At 39.1% G+C, this 22685-nt stretch overlaps 1 protein-coding gene across 4 annotated transcripts in view; it reads left to right on the top strand.

Annotated features, from left to right (window-relative positions):
- The window catches only part of HELZ (helicase with zinc finger), a 150878-nt gene that overhangs the window by 52127 nt on the left and 76066 nt on the right, over window positions 1-22685 (top strand). For 3 of the 4 annotated variants that reach the window (XM_084646537.1, XM_084646535.1, XM_084646538.1), the window contains 3 exons: window positions 9735-9865; window positions 15000-15179; window positions 15727-15831. In XM_084646537.1, coding sequence (XP_084502663.1) covers window positions 9735-9865; window positions 15000-15179; window positions 15727-15831 — 416 coding nt within the window. The remainder of the gene's footprint in view (window positions 1-9734; window positions 9866-14999; window positions 15180-15726; window positions 15832-22685) is intronic. The other variant, XM_084646536.1, reaches the window with a different exon arrangement.

Genomic DNA, 22685 nt, shown 5'->3' with positions numbered 1-22685 from the left:
TAGTGCAGTCCAAACCCTCTGTGAAAGATTGCAGGCCTTGAACCAGGGCCCATGGCTCCCCAGGTAGTGATCAGACTGTGGCCGCCACCCAGCAGCTCATCTGAACCAGTGGAGAAGGGGGCTACTGAAGCTCTAGCTCAAAAAGAGTCCTGCCCATGAAGAAGCACAGGAAGTTGTCTGACCATCTAGGTGAATCATTGGCTGCCTTCTGGTATGGTCCCTGCCTACTTGCCTGAGTCCTGGTTTCTTCCTCCCAGCCTGATCCTGGCTCCTGCTCTTCTCATCCCAGACCTCTGTTTATTTCTGGTGCCTGTTTTCCTGCCTTGCTCCATGTGCCGTTGCACTCTATATGAGTCTATGAAAATATGCTCATGAGTATGAATATAATGTAACTGGAATATGCTTCATGCAAAAGGTCTCTTGTAAGGTATCACTACAAAGCTTATAATCTACTGAGTGTGGTCATCCTATTTGTATAAATGTATCACTCTTGTATGTAAACTAGAAGTATGAAATATAACTCTGAGGTCCTATTCTAGTTATGCAAAATGTGGGCCATTAATGGTGGTTTGGAATCTTAATGGTTCCCATTAACCAGGACAATTTGCAAGTAAAACAGAGCCACCCACAGTCAGTGTTCCTGTATACATGTGTGCTGGCAAGTGAGTAATGAAGTCTTACAGTGACATGTGATCACTGGGTTTGCAGGAGGCTAGCAGATCTGGCTCAAACCAGGGCAGGGCACTGAAGTCCTAAGTGGACAGGGCAGGAAAGTAGGAGCAGAAGTAGTTGTGGCACATCAGGTGGCAACCCCCAGGGGGTTTCTGTGATCCAACCCGTCACACTCCAGATCCCTGCTCCTACCCATGATGATGACCTTGGCTCATGATAAATAGCCCGGAAACCTTTGCTGGAAGAATATATTCATCTAAATAAAAGAGGTTCTTGATATGGGCTGCCCAGCATGATATGGACTCAGTCCAGGCCTTGATACATTGGAACTTCAGCTACTTATTACACTTAATACAGACCAGCCTCTTGTTCAGCTCTGTTAAGGTGTAGCTTGCATTCTCAGCTTGTCATCCATCTGTACAATCATGCTTCGTCTTTTCTCATCCCACGGTGTCAAAATTTCTCAATGGGCTATTACGCACTTATTCACTGGGCAGAGAACCTACTCCTGCCTAGGTCCTCATTAGTTCTCCTGAGACTCAGGGAGCCTCTCTGTGAGACTGCTCCCTGTACAACCTCACTCCGAAGACCGTCTTCCTGGTGGCTGTTACTTCAGCCAGGAGAGGGGGAGTGAGCTTCAAAAAGTTATGGCTGAACCCCCCAATATGACATTACATAGGGACAAAGTGGTGCTGTGAACTCACCTGAAGTTCATTTCTAAGCTGGTCTCAGAATTTCATCTGAATTAGTCAGTCAAAAGCCAGATTCTGCACTAGAAGAAAAGGAATTACATATGCTAGGCGTCCAGGACTTCGCTTGATTTCATTGACAGGATCTAACCATTCAGACTGTCACCCCCTCTGTGTTTTGCTATAGTTAGGCACTCTAAAGCGGTTTCCTCACAGAGAATATCAGTTCTGGATAACTCAATGTATTGTGCTGCATCACCCATTGGCTGGTATTCCTTTACTGCTGAATATCAAGATGCACTCGACCAGACCTCAAGCAACATCCTCCTCCTGCTTCAGAAATGTGCCAGTTTCCAAGATCTACAAAGCGATGACGCGGAGTAATCCTCTGATCTTTGTCAAGCATTATGCATTGGGCTTGGATGCCAGATGTGAGACAGCAATACTCCAATGACTATTAGATTGATGTGGCTGAAATGCCTCTTCCCAACATCCTGAGGGGATACTACTTGCCCCTTGCGTATAGCAGATTCCACACTGACACGTTTTCTAAGAAGAAAGAACGGTTACTTATCCGACAGTAACTGTGTTCTTCGAGATGTTGCAACCAGTGAGAATCCCATGACATGTTCTCCATCCAAGCTGCCATGGGCTTTGAGTTGTGAGGGAACTGTTGGCGCTACTCTGCCCTTTATCCCCTGGTGTGGAAGCATGAGAAGACACGTGTGTGCAGCCCTGACAGACACTGATATTAAGGAAAACAAATATGATCTTGTGTGCATGTGGCATGTGTTCACGTGTAGAAGGATCCACACTGACTATAATATTTAAAGAATCACTTACTGTATGGTAAGTTACCATTCTTTCTCTTCCTGACTGCCTGGCTGGGCCACGTACATGAGGGCTTTTCTGAACAGCACAATGTCTACAATTATTGTGAGTGTCTGTTCTTCCTGTTTCATTATATAAGAAGAAAGGCAACATTCTATTCTGTTAATAGGTAGCAAATTCAAAACCAATAAAAGGAAATTATTTAAACGTTGCATGAACAATTAAATGTGGAACTCATTGCCACAGGATATTATTGAGGTCAAAATCTTAACAAGATTCAAAAAGGGATTAGACATTTATATGGATAATAAGAATATCCAGATTTATAATTGTTAATGCTGACATCAGTTTTGAAAGAGAGGTTATGTGCCAGGCTTAACCCAATCTATAATGATAAGGAATTAGGCAATCTAATACGACTTTTTTTGCACCTTCTTCTCAAGCATGTGGTGCCTGGCCAATGTTGGAGATGCGATAGTGGAGTAGGTGAACTGTGAGTTTGATCCAGTATGGTAATTCCTACATTCCTATGCTCAATAAAAGCTAGGCATTTCAAATGAGTTGTTAATAGGAAGATCTGACATGGCCAAGTTCCTCTTATAGGTGGTAGTAGGCATCCTTTAATCTCGAGAGACCATGGGTATGCACCCCTGAGAGGTAAAGAATTTACTCAGTTGGTTTTATGTCAGCCGTGAATGTGGCTGAAGAGACCCACTCGAGAGAGGCAATCTCTGCCACATCACATTTAAAGGTGATGTTTTGACCCTTTGGGCTCTGCCTTCTGCAAGCTCTTTCTCCTCTGCTAAGCTAGACTGCTTCCTCTCATAACTCCAGAGACCTTTGTTAAGCTCTTGTTTATAAAAGCTGCTGTCTTGAGTGTGATCCTCCCATTTGTCCACATCCATGTCCATCTCTTTGAGGTCTTGCTCGCACACATCCTTGAAACACAATTATGGGCATCCTTTGGGTCTTTTTCCAGATGCCAGTTCGCTGTAGTGGACGTCCTTTGGGGTGCGCCCATCATTCATTCGGCACACATGCCCAAGCCAGCGGAGGCGTCTCTATTTAAGGAATGTTTGCGTGCTGGGTATGCTGACCTGTTTGAGCTCCTCAGTGTTGGTGACTCTGTCCCTTCAGGAAATTCCAAAGATTTGATGCATCTGAAACGCATATGAAAGCTTTTGAGCCTCTTGATGAGAGTATAAGGTCCCTGTCTCGCTCCTATACAAAAGTGTGCTGATAACATATGCACAATACACACAGATCTTTGTGTGTTCTGTCAGTTTGTTGTTTTGCCATACCCTCTTGTTCAGTCTGGACATTGTTGTGGTGGCTTTTCCAATGCAGATGTTGAGTTCTGTTTCAAATGAAAGGTTGACTGTGATAGTGGACCCCAGGTATGTGAACTCATATACCACTTCAAGTTCATAGTTGTTGATCTTGATGGAGGGTGCTTCCTCAACTCCTTGGCACATTATGTCAGTCTTTCTTAGGCTTATACTAAGCCCAGTGTCTTGGCAGGCTTTGGAGAAACTGTCCATTAGGTGAAGAAATTATTCAGTTGAATAACAGAAACTAGAAGGAAAATGCAGACAGAGGTCTGTGTAAGAGGGAGACTATTATTTTCCCTAGCCCAGATGTCTTTAGTGGAGGAATCCCATCACAAAGTTAAGATTTACAGCACCATTGCCAGGGGAAACAGTACTGGAGATAGGGTCAGTACTTTGTTTATTTTGCAATCAGCATGAAATGGACCAAAATCAAAGGCTTGACCTTAAATAGTGTTGTGGGGTTTATGGACAAGATAGTTCAGGTAATGTAAATACATCCTGCTCTAGAACATGGAAGAATAAACTTTAGTTGATAAAAATCAAAAAATTCCCCCCTTCCTGTGTCTCCCTGGTAGAGGTAAGGGGATTGACTCTGCTACCTAACAAAAATAATCCCAAATTAAGGCTACTGAAATTGATTGAAATAAATCCATTTTTGCCGAGGGCATGTCACCTTCCATTCAGTTTGTTTTGTGAAACATATGCAAGAATCCTAATGTCTTCATTTAACATGGATAATTAGTCTGTAAGACTTGTATCATGCTGAGTACGGTTAGTGTTTGTTTTTCTTAAAGCAATAATTAAGGCCGCTAACTGACTCTATCAATAAACTGCCCTGGAATACAAAATGAGTTGGGGCTTTTAGTAACTTTCACTTATTTTTTTCTCTTTTAAAACTTCTTATGAAACTCAGCTAAGGTGAGTTGTTCAGATCTGTTATTTTAGGATTCCAATATCCTAGAATGAGAATTGGGTCCTACAATTATTCATAAAGAAGTGTAATGCTTTGTAAATCTGTTACAGAACCAATGGTCAAATCCTAAAACTCTTTATATAGTTTTTAATTAGTCCTGATTTCAGTGAGAGTTCTTCAGTGCGAGGACTGATTGAAAACTGAGTGGAAAAATTAATAGGGAACTCAGGATCTGATCCCATATACTTCAGATACACATAGGATTCACTGAAGTCAATAGGAGTTTTGCCATTGACTTCAGTAGAGCCAGGATTTCATGTTTCATTTTAAATGTTGGCCAAATCTGTCTTATTGCTATGGTCTTTGGCTAAAGTATATATATAGTTTGAGTCCGATCTCTTTCAGTAATCCATGTAAAATAAACCTCCCCGATCATGCAATTTTCTTGGTGCCCTGCTTCTCGGGTAATGGAGGCTTTTTAATATGTTTGCAGTTCTGATTTTATCAAGTGCATCCTTTACAGAGGTGCAGTGGAAATACCTATTGTTCAGGGTGAAGTGCTCTTTCTTCTTGGTCTCTGCTCCTTTTGGTGCCAATCCATCTGTAGGCTATGCGAGGACAATTTTCTTTAGTGGCCCACATGGTCCTGTGTCATTTTCTGCTAACTGGCAGTGGAACTATAATTCCGTTCCCACTGTTCTCTTGTTGTGGAATGAAGAAAGATAATGCGATAATACGCCACTCCGTCCCGGATGGTATCAGTCAGTACTTCACAAAATAGCATATCTAACAGAATGAGTTCATCCGAATTAGATTAAAAACCTCTACGTTTATTGTAAGGTATAATGGCGAAGTACATACAGCTAGTAAGAGATGTTTAACACCAACTCAGATTCCTAGAAAGGGCTGTTATAGGGACATTGCCAACATGAAAATCACATTTCTATCTGAAAATTTTGTAGGTAGTACAGCTAAGTGACACGTAAGATGGCTAGAACTGAAAGAAGTAGTAAAAAAAAAAGACTCTTCCTGTTTGTTTATTTTGTGCATTTGACAGCACTTTGCATATAGTCAGCTTAGCTGTTTTTCCGTTAAAAGCCCCAGTCTTGCATTGGCAGAGCCTTGTTCCTGTGTAACCCCAACTGCAAGGTTGGGGCCACAGTCAAGAGTTAGGAAGACACTTCTAAACATCCACAGCAGAGCAGAAAAACTCCTGTGATATTTTTATTAAAAGATAAAAAGAATAAGTTCAGGTCAAACTGTTTGAAGGGGACTCCATTGAAACATGAATTTTTAAAATTAGTCAGTTGTAAAAGTTTCACTTGACATTGTCTCTTTAATATTACAGAAACTTTTTAGAGACCAATGAATTGTAACCTCTCTGCATTCATTGCTGACAGCTCTCATACTCTTTAGAGATCATGAAGAAAGTGGTATTGCATAGTGGTTAGAGCAGAGGCCTGGGAGCCAGGAATCTTGGAGTCTGTTTCTTCCTCTGCCACTGACTCACTGTGTAGTGTTGGTCAGGACACTTAAGATGGGAATTTCAAAGGAGTTTAGAGGAGCTAGGCACCAATGCCCCATCCACCCATATGGAATCTGTGCCTAGGGTTTGAGAATGCTGCCATGAAGGATAAGGTTATGCCCACTCTGCTGTGAAGGTGAGGGGAAAGGGGAATGACAGGCAGTGCTGAATCTCATGGGATGGGGGCTAGGACTTTGGCTGCTGGTGCTAAGTAGAATGTGGGGAGTGATGTACATCTTTGGAGAGCTGTGGGGATCTGTGTTGGAGAACCACTGATGATGGGAAGAAGATGTTGATTGAGGTAAGGATTTTGGAAATCTGGGTCTGATAGATGCTGGTAATGGTTTGGAGGAAGAGCAATGAGAAGGCTCTGGGGCTCAGAGGGGTGCTGGTATAGTGAAAATGGGACAGAGTTGGAGGAGCGGGGCCTGTGGAAGACTAACTTACTCTAAGGAAGAACTACAGTAAACTACATGGTTTCCCTGCTGAGATAGTGTATGCGGTTGTTGCACTGCAGCGTGCTGCTTGGGGGCACATTGTACTTTAGCATTCTGCGTTCTTACTTAGGACTTCCCGCTCTTTCCTTTTCTCGCACTGATGAAAAAACTAGCAGAGCAGGCATTGCGCTTCTGTGCGCTGAGCAAGAGCAGCATGCCACCCGTTTAGGGGAGAAACACATTTCCCCCTCTCTACAGTGCTAGCATGGCATGCTTCCATGCCTCTGTCGCAGCCGTGTGGTGTTCAAAGGGGAAGTCTATACACCGATAACTAGAGGGGGAATGATCTGACAAATTATGATGTAAGATCACTGAGAAGTAAAGACCATGTCAAGGCAGAAGCATGAGTTGTGCACCAAAAGTATGTGTGTCCTTTTCATTGTGTGTCTAGCACCTAGCACGGTGGGGCCTCTAGATGTGTTTCAAAACAAATATCAAATAACACCCTAGTTTAATCATACCAAGTTCCTCCTTGCCTGTCTAGAGCCTAGTTCTTGTATACCTGGTTACGAGATTTATCCAGTGACTGGTTCAGAAAATAATGTAAACATCCCCCAGAATAATGCAACATCCAAATATTTTGATTACTATTTGTAAAATGTATATTAAAATTAAAAGCATATTAAATGTATATTTGTAAATGTAAAATGTATATCGTATATAGCATTTGGTAGGCTCACATCTTAAACTAACCAGGGCTATGGAAAAAGAGATTCCTTATTCAAGTAACTTTTGAAAATCATGTATTTTTTTTTTTTAGCTGTTGCGTTTGCCTTTCTAAGTGAATTCCATAGTGAATGCTGTGCAGCTTCGATGTCACCTTTATCTCTTTTGTATGGTTGGCTTTAGATTTTGCATACAAGTAAACAATAGGGATGAAAATTAAAAGTCATTATATTGATTTTTAAGAGGTTTCCAACTTTTGGGCCAAATTCAGCCCTAGTATAAGCAGGCACTGCTCTGTTGCCTCTAGTTGACTTACAACCACTTAAATCAGGGCTGGATTTGGCTTTTTTAGTAAATATTGGTACTGTTCATATTACTATTCACATATTGCCCTACAAGAGCATAGTGCTTAAGACAGATTCAATAGATTCCAGTCCCAATGAGCTTTCATTGTTAAGAGCCTAACCTTGCATGCCCTAAATTGGAGTAATTGAAACATTGACAGTTGAGTTTGCAAGATTGGGCCCTAAATTATGAAGTGATTTCACAAGCAATTACTAACACTGGGATATAACAGCTAATGAAGGATGAGGGTTACAGCAATAAGGTCACACTGTACTGTTAGTTGCTGATGCCTGCATTAGAGAAGTTCTGAGGTTTGGTTTTGATTGGGTTTTTATTCCACATGAGATAGCATGTTATTAATTCAGAGGAATGATCATTTGTTTTTTTTAGTGCTCAAGTTGCTGTTTTGATTGTCACAAAGGATTTTTAATGTAACAATTGGGAGGATTTTGTACTTAGTATAGTAAGAAGACTTTTGGATTCCATGTTATTTTAATTGGTGAACACAGTGTTATCGTCTCAATTTCTGGTACTTCTTTATTTTTAGAATTTTCAGTTTGGTCTTTTGAGAAACTTCCAGCAAAGACAGATTTTTAAAAATGCCGTCTGGTTGATGGATGCCAGTTGAACTTTCTGGCTGTTAACCAGGTGTAACAATATTTACCATTTGATAACAGAGAGATTAAGCAATAGGGTGGTCAAATATTATTGAGTTGTTAGAGCAGGGGTTGAGAGTTAATAGATTTGTGACCAAATTTTCTAATGTAGTTGCACGGGTATATATTTATAGTGACTCCATTGACCTCTGTGGAGTTTCTCCAGATTTACACTGGGGTACCTTAGCTTGGAGTTTGACCCCTCATTTCTGTTTTCAGCTCTGCTGCAGACTTGATGTGCTGTCTTGAGCAAGTCACTGCTCAGTCTCTCCATTTTCCCATCTTGTAAAATGGGGAAGGTAGTTCTTAACCCACTTTTGTAAAATGCTTTGAGATCCTTGAGTTAAGGTTGCCATAGAAGTGCAAGTGTTACTAGTGCATGTTCCAGTCAGTATGTGTCTTGAGGAGTGCCTTTCTGTATAGGTTGAAATACGTTGACCGTCAGTGTTGTCATGCTGGCCAACACACACGCATCTTGTAGTAAATCCCCATGAGTGCTCTTATTGTGTGTTCACTAAATGCTAACTGAAGTTGTCCTTCAGTGATTACATGGCTATTTGCTTGTTACTATACTATGAAAAGCTCTGCTTCCACATTGGGTAACAATCAGAGCAACTATGGATTTATTTGTTCTCTTCTATTAGTGTGGTTTTGTGTCATATTATTTCTACAGATTTCTGTTTTAATCAACATTCAATTATTCTGTTCAGTACTTTCATCAGGACCATTTGTTTCTGGAGAGATTAATAAATGTAAATTTAAAGCTGTGTAGATTATAGTCTCAGTGGATCATTTTCATTAATTGTTTCCCCTTAAAAGTGACTTTTATCCATTTCTGTAATTTAAAATGTATCTCTTTATCTTTGCTTCTTTCGTAAGCAATTACATAAATTCATTTTACCATTCATTGCTTAATACTGGGTTTAATCACGGATGCCAACATGCTATGCTACCATTTCTGGCTTTGTACCAAGATTTTGTTGTCATCATTCTTTATTTATTAACATTAAAACACCAGTAATCGGAAAGAAAGTAAATGATTATGTTAGTATGCAACTAATCTCAGAAATCCATCTTTGCAAAGATTGTGAGGTATCTTAGATGTCTTTATAGTACAATGTATTCAACAGTTTTATACTTTGAGAATGATTGATACAGCGAGTATTTGGGTTTTGCCTCTCTTGGGAATATGTCATACAGGGCCATCTACTGGTCCACGAAAATTTCTGACCAGATCAAAGTTCCAGAGTAGGTTTGTGTAACCTGTCTTTCAGCTTATATTTTTAAATATAATTGAAAAATATTCTTCTAAGATAGTCCTTTCTAGTTCTGGAAGAGATTACAGAATTATTTCTAAAAGTATGATTAAATCCTTTCATAATAGTCAAAAACACAAATTATACTACAAAGAAATCATATGTTTCTTTGCGATTGTTCAAAATGGGCTTAAGCAAGTTAACTTTATTATAAATCTTTTGATCCGATTATGCTTGCTTGAGTTTTTCTGAAGTTCAGTATAATTTGTTGAAAGATAAAACTGAAGTAAAAAGAGTCCTCTTAATTAAATATTTTCTGGTACATCTATTCATTCATTCATTTTGTACTGTAGGTTGAACTTCAGTTTCAGTTAAATCGCTTACCCCTCTGTGAAATGCATTATGCCTTGGACAGGATCAAAGACAACAGTATTTTGTTTCCAGATGTCCGCATGACTCCCACCATACCCTGGAGCCCCAACAGGTACAAAAATACAAACACTTTCATATCAAAGATGGTATGTTAATGCTGTTTTGAATTCCTTATAACTGATGATCAGATATACTTCCTGTTTTAAGGGTACATCTTTGTTCTTCATTAATGGTGAAGGTGGTTCAGGGAAGGGAGTTGAACTGCTTTAAATAGAAAATGAAAACAGACTCTTGTAGGATTAGGACTGGTAGATTGCTTTTCCCTGTTCTCCCCAAAGTAGACCTGTACTGCAATTACATTGTAGCTTTGGAAGACTGAAGCATATTATTATTATTTTCTATTTCTTCAGCCCTGTGCTGAAAGTGTGGATGGTGCTTTATAGAGAAATAAAAGTACAGGTTCCTGTTCCAAGGGGCTTACAATATACGGGCCTAAACTTGTAAATTTGCGCTTGCATTAGTAGTCCTATAAACTTGGTAATAGCACTACTTATATGAGTTTCCAGGATCAGGCCCAAAGTTAGATGTGGCACTGCAGTATCGGACCAGCAAAGATGTGATAGTAAGTATGGGAAGCACCAGCACCACACTGCCAAACTGTTGTGTCCTCATCTTGTTGGTTGCTTTTATGAAATGTAAAATCTGTAGATTGTATTAATAGTTTTGAGGGAGCTAAACCTGGCACAAGGGCAGGAGTGGTAGAGTCAAGGTCAGAATGGGAATGATAACTGAAAGAAGTGAATCTTGTGCAGGGACCTGATGGTGGCAAGAGTGAAGCTTTGTGGCTCATAGACTTTAAGGCCAGAAGGGACCATCTTGATCTTCTAGTCTCATGATTACACATTGCAGGCCCACAGAACCTTGCCCACCCACTCCTGTAGAAGACCCATAACCTCTCGCTGAGTTACTGAAGTCCTCAAATCATGATTTGAAGAATTGAAGGTACAGAGAATCCACCATTTACACTAGTTTAAACCTGCAAGTGACCTGCACCCTGTGCTGCAGAGGAAGGCAAAAAAACCCCAGGGTCTCTGCCCACCAGACCCAGGGGGAAATTCCTTCCCAACCGCAAATATGGTGGTCAGTTGGACCCTGAGTATAGGACTAAAGGATTATGGTAGATATTTTAGGTGTAGGGGGAGAGGTGAAAAAAGTCATGAAGTTACTCTAGTGCAGGGGTGGGCAAACCTTTTGGCCTGAGGGCCACATTGGGGTTCCAAAACTGTATGGAGGGCTGGGTAGGGAAGGCTGTGCCTCCCCAAACAGCCTGGCCCCTGCCCCCATCCACCACCTCCCACTTCCCACTCCCTGATTGCCCCCCTCAGAACCTCCCGACCCATCCAAGCCCCCCTGCTCCTTGTCCCCTGACCGCCCCCTCCCGGGATCCCCTGCCCCTAACCACCCCACAGGACCCCACCCCCTATCCAACACCCCCTTCTCTCTGTCTCCTGACTGCCCCAACAGCTATCCACCCCCTGATAGGCCCCCCGGGACTCCCATGCCTATCCAACCCCCCCTGTTCCCTGACCGCCCCCGCCCAGGACCCCCTGCCCCAACTGCCCCCCCCCCCAGAACCCCACCCCCTGTCCAATCCCCCTTCTAAAGCCCTTTTTCGAATGTGGCCCTGCGAACATGGCCGGAGGACTCAGGAGGAGCAGGGGCAGCTGTGCAGCTGGAGAGAACCAGCGGTTTCCCCTTCAAAGTGCCGCTTCTCTCTGGCCGGCTGCACGGCTGCCTGGTCCTCCTCCCGCCACTCACACCTCCCACCTGCTCCCCTGAGGCTGCAGGTGAGCCTCCCTCCCTGCTCTCCTCTGCCCCTGCAGTGCAGGCCCCCCTGCGGGGGTTGTGCCGGTGCTGAGCTGCCCGAGTGCCCGGCCCTGGGGCCCCCTGTTTTTGGGGGGCCCCGTGCCAGGGCCCCCTGTGTTCACTGGTAAATCCGGCCATGAGCCGCGCTGCCTGGTGATGATTGGTACAGGGACCAAGGCTTTAGTTTTAGAGACAGAAAGGGATGGATTTTGGAGAGAGCCTGCTACAAAGCCTACTAAAGTCAAGGGAATCTTTCCACTGACTTCACTGAGCGTTGGATCAGGCCCATAAAGAACAGAAAGGATTTAGCAACAAGCCTGGATGTGGGAGAAGAGGAGAGAGAAAAGGCAGAAATGTAATTAAGATAAAATTTTACATTTTCCATATTTTTTGTTAAGAATCGTTGTACTGTCTGTAACAGAAACTAAATCACTGTACTGCTCTTAAGTTAGTCTTTAGGTTGCTAGTATATGCACATGATTTGATTACATTTAACAAATTTGCTATAAGTAAATAGTGGAAACATTATTGATGTCAGGCAGCTGTCTGTCATCAAGCACTATGTAAATTAGTTCTACCAGTAAAACAGTATCTATTGCAGCACAATGTAAATTATGTTCAGGACATAGTAATAAAATATTTCATTCAGAATGTATATTTGTTTCATTTTGTTATGAAGATCATTATCAGCAACAGAGTGACCTGACTGATAATAATTCCAAACTTATGATTCTAATACAGCACAGCTCCTGACTCAGGGCTTCTGAACGGTCTCTCACTTAAAAAGATATTAAATTTTTTGTCCTCTATCTCAGAGATTAAATTTTGTAAACTCTAAAACCAGAGTAGCTGAAGGATAAAGTGTGACATTAATTAGAAGTGATGTGAAGCAGCATGGGTCTCAAGAAGGCTATTAAATTGACTTTTTGACTAAACATTGATTTGCCAGAGATAACAGCCCATGATTTTTTTGGAAAATTAATAAAGAAAATTAATTTTTGCAAATTAAGCAAAAAAAGTCATCAAAATTGAAGGTTTTGAGTACCTCATAGAAATATATATATTTTTAAAAAATAATTATTCCAGAGTGGGAAGAGTGTTCATATGAATTCACACACAATCATGTTGACACTTGGTTTTTGGCTTCTTTCCTCAACACTGAACACTTTTATTGTTTCTGACATTGGAAGACATTTTCAAAGACATACATGGTATGTATGCACCCATTTCTCAGTCAGTAGGAATTCGGTGCTCAACTGCCACTTGTGCCTTTAAAAATCTCCCCCTGTATCTCTGTGGTACATTGGCTCTAAAGCTAACGTGAGATGGTCAGGGAATGAAACAATGGGACCAGATTTGAATTTTGAGGGCATGTTGTGTGTTACCACTTACAATTAAGAAGAAAAAACTCTGCTGTTGCACTTGTATAGTAGGAAAATTTCAAGATATGCTATGCTGTGTGCCACTTAATGGAGACTCTAATCCAGCTCCAAGTTTTTGCATTCAGTCTAAAGAGAGACTTGAATACTGAATTGTTAATACAGTTTGTAAGATACTATTCTTGAAATATTGTTAAGGTTTCAGGAAGTGCTGTAAAATAGCAAATCATACCATTTTCTATCTGATTTCTGACTGTTTATTGTTGGTGAAGATACACAAAGCAGAAAGAAAATGGCTCTGTTTTTGGATACCAGGCCAGCACACTTTGATAGCATAAATCAGAGCATACTTGTGATATCAGTATTTATAACATATGAGAAAATAGTTTTGTATGGTGGGTAAGCCATTTTTATATACTTCTTACATAGCAAGCTTTCGCCTACTGCATTGATCATATATTTGTAAGTGTAATGCTGGAACTTTTCGTTTATCTGTGATATGGTCGTTAAGACTCGCTTTATTTTGAAACATTTTTATTGTTTTTTCTTATTTTCTTACAGTTAATTGGGTTTTTCCAGGTTTTTCCTGTTTTTTAACCAAATATAAAGTTACAGTTGAAAGTCCTTATTTTTTCTTTCATTCTAAATAATCCTGTATAATCCTATCTATTCAAGTCATTATAAAACACTTTTTGTTGTTGGTGTAATTTTGTTAGGGAGTCCATATTTTTATCAGACTTCTTTGATTTCTGTGGGCAAAGCGTTATGGATCTTTATTCAGGGAGGATTTAATTACTTTGGCCTAAATCTTATATAAGTTAGTAGAGTCATGTCAGAGGTGAATTTGGCCCAATATCTTTATCTTTCTAGTGCAGAATTTTTCTGACATGCTCTGGGGGGGCCGATGCTCCACTTGTGTAAATAATTGAAGTCAGTGGAGTTATGACAATTTACACCATAGGATCTGGTCTGTTATCTTTTCTTGACTGACTCAAGAAGTCTTTGCCTATAGTTTTTCTTCTATTTTTTACATCCTATCATCTTTCCACTAGTTCTTAGGTTCTTCAGTCATCTAGTTGTTCAGAGCAGTCTTATGAGTTAGGAATTCAGTCAGTTCCCTTTTGGTTTTACTCCATGCCACTATCCAACACGAGTTTTCCAGGCCCAGAAGAATTATAATGTAAGTAGCAAGACAGATCACATTACAAAAGTATGGCCATATGTGCAACAGTGACAGGTGCTTCTTATTGTGTATACCTACTTTTAAATCTGTCAGTGAGAGTATTAAAAACTGCATATAGAAATCCTTAGCCTCTTACGTTCATTGGAACTTTCCTAAAGTAACTTCCTGTTTAAATGCTGATACCCTTAACCCAGTTATAGTACCAGTACATTTTTTTTTAGACTTCAGATGCATTTTTCTTATGGTAAAGAACGAAAGTGAAGAAAAGCCTTCAATTAACTGGGTAGCTGTAAGTTCTCTGGGTTATTTTTTGCAGTTCTTCTTAGTTCAGCTGTACCAATCTTGAATGGCTGTATTTGATCATACATAACAGTGACTTGTTTCAATTGACACCATCCGTAATTCTACTGAAAACATGATTAATAAGTATTGTTTGGCTGATTAATGACAATAGAAGACGTAGGTTGTGTGTCCGTTTAATTATATTGTCTTGGTGATGGTAAAGTGCATACTGTATCCAAAATGTATACTCCAGAGGTTAATTATGATCAGTTTAGCCAATGTAAGTCATGCAATGGTTAGTCTGCTTTTGAGTAATTTACTGATTTATCATGAACTTTAACAGAGCTTTGTGATAACAGCATGTGGTTGTTTAGTTGTTGGAATACCATTTGATTTTGTTAAAAACTGCCTCAAAATGATACAGTTGATAACATGTAGTATTTTTAATTTGTCTTTTTTATATGCGATACGGCTTTATTTCTAATTGACTTTAGATTGCTGCTGCTTGTACAAACAATCTTGCTTTCTTTGTACAGACAATGGGATGAGCAGTTGGACCCTCGACTAAATGCAAAGCAGAAAGAGGCTGTTCTGGCTATCACTACTCCACTTTCGATACAACTGCCTCCTGTTCTTATCATCGGTCCCTATGGGACAGGCAAAACGTTCACTCTGGCTCAGGCAGTCAAGCACATACTCCAACAGCAGGATACTAGGTGAGCTGGGACATAGAGAGAGAGCAACATAGTTTATTAGAAATGAAATGCCTCTTTTTTTACTTAAATGCAAGTGAAAGTTAGCAGTACAGAATTTCCATCCATCTAAAAAAAACAAAACAAAAAAAACCCCCATCCGTCATTGTTTAGAATAGATATTAAGAAAGTAATATTATAGTCTTAAAATATATTCTCCCATTTAAAAAAAAACAATACAATTGGCATAATGTAGAATAGATGCCATTCACTTGATGTGGAAAGCTGTGGGGTGTGTCAGACAATAAAGGCTGTGTTTTATTTAAGATATAGGTTAGATTAATAATCACAAAATACTTTTTAAAAGTTGTATTTAAAGTTTAAATCTTTTCCTATCTGAAAAAGTGAGTTAAGGGGCATCATTGAATTATAAACTTGGGCTAGGCCAGTGACTAGTTTCATTGAGGGAAATGTGTAGGAAGATGGCCACTGTTCCCTTTTTTTTGTATTTTACTGCTTTGAATTGTTTTCTGTTTCTTCATTGCTTTTTTATTTGCACCATTTATTCCAGCAGGATTCTCATTTGCACCCATTCTAATAGTGCTGCTGATCTCTACATAAAGGATTATTTACATCCATATGTAGAAGCAGGCAATCCCCAGGCGAGACCTCTCAGGTATTCTTTAAGGTTTATTATGTCTCTATAAAATACTATTCTTAAGAAAAGGTGTCTGTAAAAAAAAAAGTTTAAAGAACTGTTAACACTTAAAAGCACATTGGCGTGTAACAGCAGTGCTTTAAACAGCGCCGTCTGTTTAAGAGGAATATGGATAAAATGGAAAGTGAAGCATATTGTCAGTGATTTTGTTTCATATGTTAAATAAAGATAAAGACATCCTTTTTTAAGCTTTTATTATTTCTATTGATAAATGTGTCTTTCCTAGCTGAGCAAACTTTTGATATGCTCCTCTAAAAGCTACTATGATGAAATAAAATGGAGATTAATTGGATTGTACTTTGAAAAAGATTTTGGCACACCTTTACCATGGTAATTTGGAAAGTGGGGCGACCCACATGGCTTTTTGAAGCAATCTCTTGATGTCATAGAAGCTGTATATTTAGAGAATCATGTGAATTTAGTTTGGCCTCTTCTAAAAGGGCAGATTGAAGTAATTTGTATATGTGAATAAATGTGCTTGACATGGGTGTCTTGGGGGAATTAGCTAAGGAAAAATTAGGGGAAGAGGATTTAAATTTACAATAAGACAATGAAGAGGAATTCAGTTATCGGCAGAGGAAAGTCTTTTGGAAGATTTTGCTAAGTGATCATGCTGTATAACTTACTGCCAGTGTGGTGTATTTTCATCTAAAAGTGTGGGAATTTATGTGCATGATTCTCTGAGCATCAAGATGTGAATACACCATATTAACTTGCAACTTAATGTAAGGTAAAATGCTACTATGCAACTTCTAAGCTGTGCAACCTCATTCAAGTCTGTAGGGTTACGCAGAGGCTGCCAGATCCACAGCTAGTGTAAATTGTCATAGCTCTGTTGACATCATTTCAATTATGACAATTTACACAAGTTGAGAATCTGGCCCAGGGAGTCTAAATAAAGGCAGATGCACATATTTATTGTGGGGTTTTTTAAAGCTGCCTCAGAGGCGACTACACCTTAGGAATGTCTTATAATGCACTTTGTAAAGCACTTTGGGATGAAAGGCATTATATACATCTTCTACTGTTGTTGTTAGTGGGGGATGGAAGGAAATATTCTCCCTCTTTTCAATGACCAGATGTAGTCAATGAAATGGGGGGAGAATATGTGATTTAACATTGTAAAAGAGTGCAGTGTGAGTTGTAAAAAATTCTGTTTATGCTACAGGAGCCAAATTTTGGCCTCTTTCTGGGCACAGGGCTCCCATTCAACTTTGCAGTCTGACTCTCAAAAACGTATGTCAGTTGGTTAAAAAAAATTATATTTTTTCACGGTAAAGTTAATACACGATTCTTTCAAGAAGGCAGTTTTATTTTCTTTCAACTGCAATTCAAATATTATCTTTTATAAAAAGTCATTAAATGTTTTAATTTGAATATAATTGGCACTGGGTTTTGATTACTTCAGAAAGTGTTGCTGTAGTTTGTGAGTGAGATTATATAAGTAATAATTTTCCTCCTGTGGTAATTTCCCACTTTTTAAAAAATGAAAGGAGCACAGATTTTCCTTTTTTGGGGGCTTTTATACATTTCTTAACTTCTTTAAAAACATTTGCTTTTAAAAAGTACTGTAGGTTGTTAAGCAGCTAATTGTGAAAATCAGCATAATTAAATAGAAGGGGCGTTATAGCATTGGTAGTTGCACTGGAATGAAAGAGATAGCTATGCCAGACTCCCAAAATAAAACCAAATTAGTCGTATCACTAAAGTTATTGTCCTTATCTATGAGAAGCATGTTTTCTGGGTCACATTCACTACACAGTTGGATATTTAAGAAACCAGATTGTGAAATCTCTGATCATAGCAGAAGCCAAAAATGGAACATCATAAGTGATTGTGGACTTCCCCTGGAATTATCTTGCTATCGGGCTGCTGTTCAGTCCTGTAGCCTTAAAATTGCACTCATTCCTCAGCAGTATCTATTTTAACAGGAGTTCAGTGTTATTCAGTGGAATTCATCCTGGTGGACAGGAAGTTGCCTGCAGTACACATGGAATGTTCTGATGCGAGACTTTATACATATAGGCCATTGTGAATAGTTTAATTTTCAGTTTGGATACTGATAAGTTTACTACTTACGTAGAAGAACATGCATCTTGCTTGACCCATACAGACATAAGGACCCCATTCAGCTGTTGTGCTTTGTAAGAAATCAAAAGACTACCTACTCTGATATTTTTTCAAGGTTTTTATGCCATGAGTAAGCTTCTATAGCTCAAAAGATAAATGCATTTTTTTGTTGTTTGGCCTTCAGGTATGTGGCATGTGGTGTTAAGAGTTGTAATAGACCTCAGTACTTGCAGACTAACTGCCTGTCAAAGTCAGGGCATAAGTGCTAAAAATAGTAATGCTGATAGGCTCCCTAAAGTTGTCATTTGCACTTACACACCAGTGGCATTCAGGTTCCATCTACATTGCAAAGTATGTTTTATTGTAAATTTATTTAATCTCTTGATCTCTGTAGAAAACTAGACAAATCCCGATGTTCTAAATATATTACACATGCATGTTTTTATATTTAATTTCTGCTTGGAGAAGTGGGTATTGTGAAAAATAAATTGGCTTAGTGGACAGAGCATTGGACTGGTACTCAGGAAGCCAGGTTTCTATTTCTAACTCTGCCACGAGACTGCTTGATGACATTGGGCAAGTCTTTTCACTTCCGTGCCATTTCTCCATGTATAAAATGGAGATGATGGTACTTACTTCCTTTGTAAAGTGCTTTGAGATCTACTGATGAAAAGTGCTAAGTACTTGATATTATTATTAGTTATTGCTGTATTCTGAAATTGTTGGTGATGAAAAAGATTTCTCTGTTCAGAGGAACATCAAACGATAGCTTGGTAATTTGTATATAGTACCATTGGCTTTTGTTGCACAGTAAATTAGTGTTTTGTTATCCAATTACCTGAACTAGTCTAGTATGCAGTGTGTTGTTCACATCTGATGGCTAGAGATGACAGATTGATTTTTAATAATTGATATGACTCTCTGAGTTAAATGATTGTATTCTTAGACAGTTATTACAGATTATGAAATCAATCTCTGACAGTTTAATAGCTGAATAGTGTTGAAACAGGAGGAGACATATTCACCATTAACAGTGGGATTTCACCTGGATTTCTGGTGTGGCAAAAGAATTCTGGGCTATAGCATCTGAGATGGACTGTTGCCTTTCTGTGGAAACCCTGTGCAGAGGTTTTGCATCCATCAATGAAGGGGTTGATTAATGCTTACTTTCAGGAGGGCAAGGTGCCAGCAGTTAAGCCCACAGTGGTTATGACCGTACTAAGAAGCTATCACTTGATATTAATATTCTTGTCAGTTACTGCCCAGTCTTGAATATTTGCTTTTTTGGGGAAGGTTACTGAGACATTTTTGATGAGACAACTTTAGCTTTGACTCTTCATGTTTCTTTGAGTTCCTTTCATCTGTTTTTAGAGCTTGGCATGGCACAAAGAAAGCATTTTATTTCTTTGGTGGATGATCCCATTCTAGCATTGAGAAAGGTCAAGTGTCTGTGCCGAGTATATTGGATCTGTCAGGTGTCTTTGATATTATTGTTCATGAGGTGTTTTGTTGAGCAGTCTGGATAGGAAAGGCTGTTCTTCAGTCGTTAAGATAATTGCCCTACCAGCAGTACATTTTGTGTTTTCATAGCTACTCTAATTAGAGTAAAGAAGACTTAGTCCTTTGCTTGCTTCTTTAATTCTGTCTGTCAGGATGAAAGTTTCCAATTAAAATCATTGCCATTAGTTTAAGTAGTGCCATAAGCCTTTTTCTATATTCTAGGAAAATATCAAGTGGAGCAGTTAAGTGTCAAGGCAGGAAATGGTACTTATAGTGATTGATGTGTTTATAGATGACTGAACAGTTTGCTTTAGGTTTTCTTTTATTTACTATACAAGTGATGAAATAGTTAAATATTATCTTTACTAAGAATGTTTCTGTAGATTAGTTGGGATGACAGTAACATTTATTTTCAAGGGACAGATGACTTAATATTTGTTAAGCAGTGACACTTGCATAATTTTTGTATGCATATATTTTGTGGTTTAGGTTATCTATAAAGTGAATAAATTACTCTATCAATGGTGCAGTGCTTGAAGTTGTAGAATTTTTTAAGTTTTGAATACTCTGCTTTAAATTCAAATATGGTCTCTAATAAAATAATGATTTGTTTATTTAAGCACCTTCAAAGCAAAAATATAGTAAATACATGATAGTGTGATATGCTAAAAAGGATGATTGGAGATAGCTTTATTATTGATGTATAGCGAAGCTTAAGATATTATGTAGGTCACCCCAAAGGAGTGCAATGAAAACTTTTATTGCACACTATATTATTATTATTGTTATTTCTTACTTACTTTGTTTGTACTGTGGTAGTGTTCAAAGACCCCCGTCGGCATAGGGTCCCCAGAGTGCAAGGCTTCAGGAGATATAAAATTTATAAAAATAAATCCTTCAGAGCAATTCTTAGAATCTGAATTAAAACAAACATCGACTGTGTTAGAGAACAGGTTATTTACATAATTGGTTATAAGCAATCAGAAGAACATTAGCAAGCTAAAACAAAAAAATCATGCTAAACAACAAGCAACACCCATTAGCATTCTGTTCCCCGGAGATACCTTTAGCTCTGCATGTTAAATGGATATTAAACGTTCTCACTGATTAATATACAGGAGATTTCAGATTAATTTTACAGTGAATACAATTTTATATTAAATACATCACTTTACATTAATGTAATATTAAGTTTACACTGGGAACTGCTAGTCTAGACCCTTGCACTTGTGTGGAGTCCCACTGACTTCTGCCTTAAACGCTGAAATGTTAGGAGGTGCAGAAGTTGAGGCTATCTTAATAACCTTAGCTCACCAATGTTAGATATGTAGGGGGCCAGTTTTATTCACGCAACTTCACTGCAGAGTTAACTCAAGTTATAACTTGAGTCCCCCCCACAAAACCTTTTCTTTGAGTCTGGTGCTTTTAACTTGAGGTAGTGGCCCATTAGTGGGATAGACTACAGCTCATCCGAGCACAACTCATTAGCTGCTAACACAGTCACTCTTTGCGGCTCAAGTCTTATATTGGAGTGTGGCTGCTCTCACTTAAGCTAGTCTTACTCAAGAGGAGTTAACTGGAGTGTAGATAACTTACATTAACTTCATAGCTAAGATGTAGCCTCAGTCATTTGGAGCTGAATGTGTGTATCTGAGGTCAGAATTGAGACCATTGTACATTAGCCCCTTGTATAAAATACATATTTTAAAAATAACTAATGAGCTGGAATATTCCTTATGTGTAGGGTAAGTGAGTTAAGATGACTATGGGAGGCTAAGTTTTGTTTTTCCTTCCTGATGTTTGAGTGTTAAAAATTGTAGCTTGAGTTTTACACTATACAAATCTGCCTTTAATTTCCCAATTGTTTAAATGGAAAAAAAATGAAAGAACTCATCCCTCTATTGGTTTTGCTTTATACTGTCACAGTTACAAAGACAAAAACGTAAAGAGCTGAGACCAAGCATGGGAAATTGTAACTCAGGATGGATTTTTTTTCAGGAAATTATGAGGTAATAGCAAGAGTTTATATTGGAAATGTCAGCATAATTTTAAGTATAGTTTTCAGTACAAAATGAGTGCCATTCCATGCCAATTTTTCACTCTTTGTTACACCTTTAAAGTAAGGAATAAATAGGTTTTTTCAATGTGATATGGAGGCACGGAGATGTTGTAGGTAGGGCACATGGAGGTAGGAGATGTTGATTTGGGAAGCTGTGGAGGAAAGAGATGAGAAAATAATATGGTTAGGGAAATACTGTTTAATGATATATTCAGAAAGCCTCTGTAGGAGGGATCTATAGGAATGTGAAGGAATTCAGATGTAATTATATGTGAGAATGAGAGAAAACTGAAAAACACAATATTTTAAATAGAAACAGATTGTGCATTATGGTTGAACCTGCTCTGACCTGCAGTAGATCCTTCAATCCCCTGCTGGAGCTCAGAGAATTTCTTTTCCTCTCTCTTCTCTCAGATATCATTTGTGTCCATCCGTTCAGCTGTGGAGGGTTGGACGTGCTTTTTCTGAAGATTTTTGGCATTGGTGTAGTGTAGGCTTAAGGGGTCACTAATGGAAATTTACTCATCTGCTAATTTCCTTTATTCCATATAGTCTCTTCTCTAATCTTCAGAGACAGAGGGCAGCTTCAGTGCTTTCACACTTGTGATGCGAACACTGTTGGGTTTGCCTGCTTGGGAAGCCATCAACAGAATTTTTCCAAAGCTGTAAAGTATTAATTTAAAAAAATCGAAACTTTTTCATTTGACCAGTCAGTGAGTGTAACCACCGCCAGTGAAAGAATAAAAACATTATTCATGGCTGTTCATTCCTCCCATGAATGAGATAGTTGAGAAGAGGTAGCTTATGTGACCGTGCCTGATGTGGGACACAGCTGAGAATGTCAAAAAAACAGGGTAGTCACATCTCAAAACGGGTGGTTTATTCTATAATTAGATTTCTTCTTTGAGTGCTTGCTCATATCCAATTAGGGGTGTGTACTGGAAGGTTTTTCCCCTAGCAGCATCTGTCGGGTTGGCTCTGGAGACCCATGGAGTCGTGCTTTCATGGCGCCACATATAGTGCCCCGCCGACCCGCCACCTCTCCAGTTCCTTCTTACCGGCAGTGACGGTCGTCGGAGCGTTAGGCTCTCGTGTTCAACGAGCGATCCTCTAGTGTAGTTTTTAGTAAATAGTTACAGATAGTTTTAAAAAAGGTGTTATAGTTAGTTAGATATTTGGACTT

Source organism: Lepidochelys olivacea, assembly GCF_965140295.1.
Source record: "Lepidochelys olivacea isolate rLepOli2 genome assembly, chromosome: 14".
NCBI lineage: Eukaryota > Metazoa > Chordata > Testudines > Cheloniidae > Lepidochelys > Lepidochelys olivacea.
The sequence above is the reverse complement of the archived record's forward strand: the minus strand, read 5'-3'. Positions and strand labels throughout refer to the sequence as shown.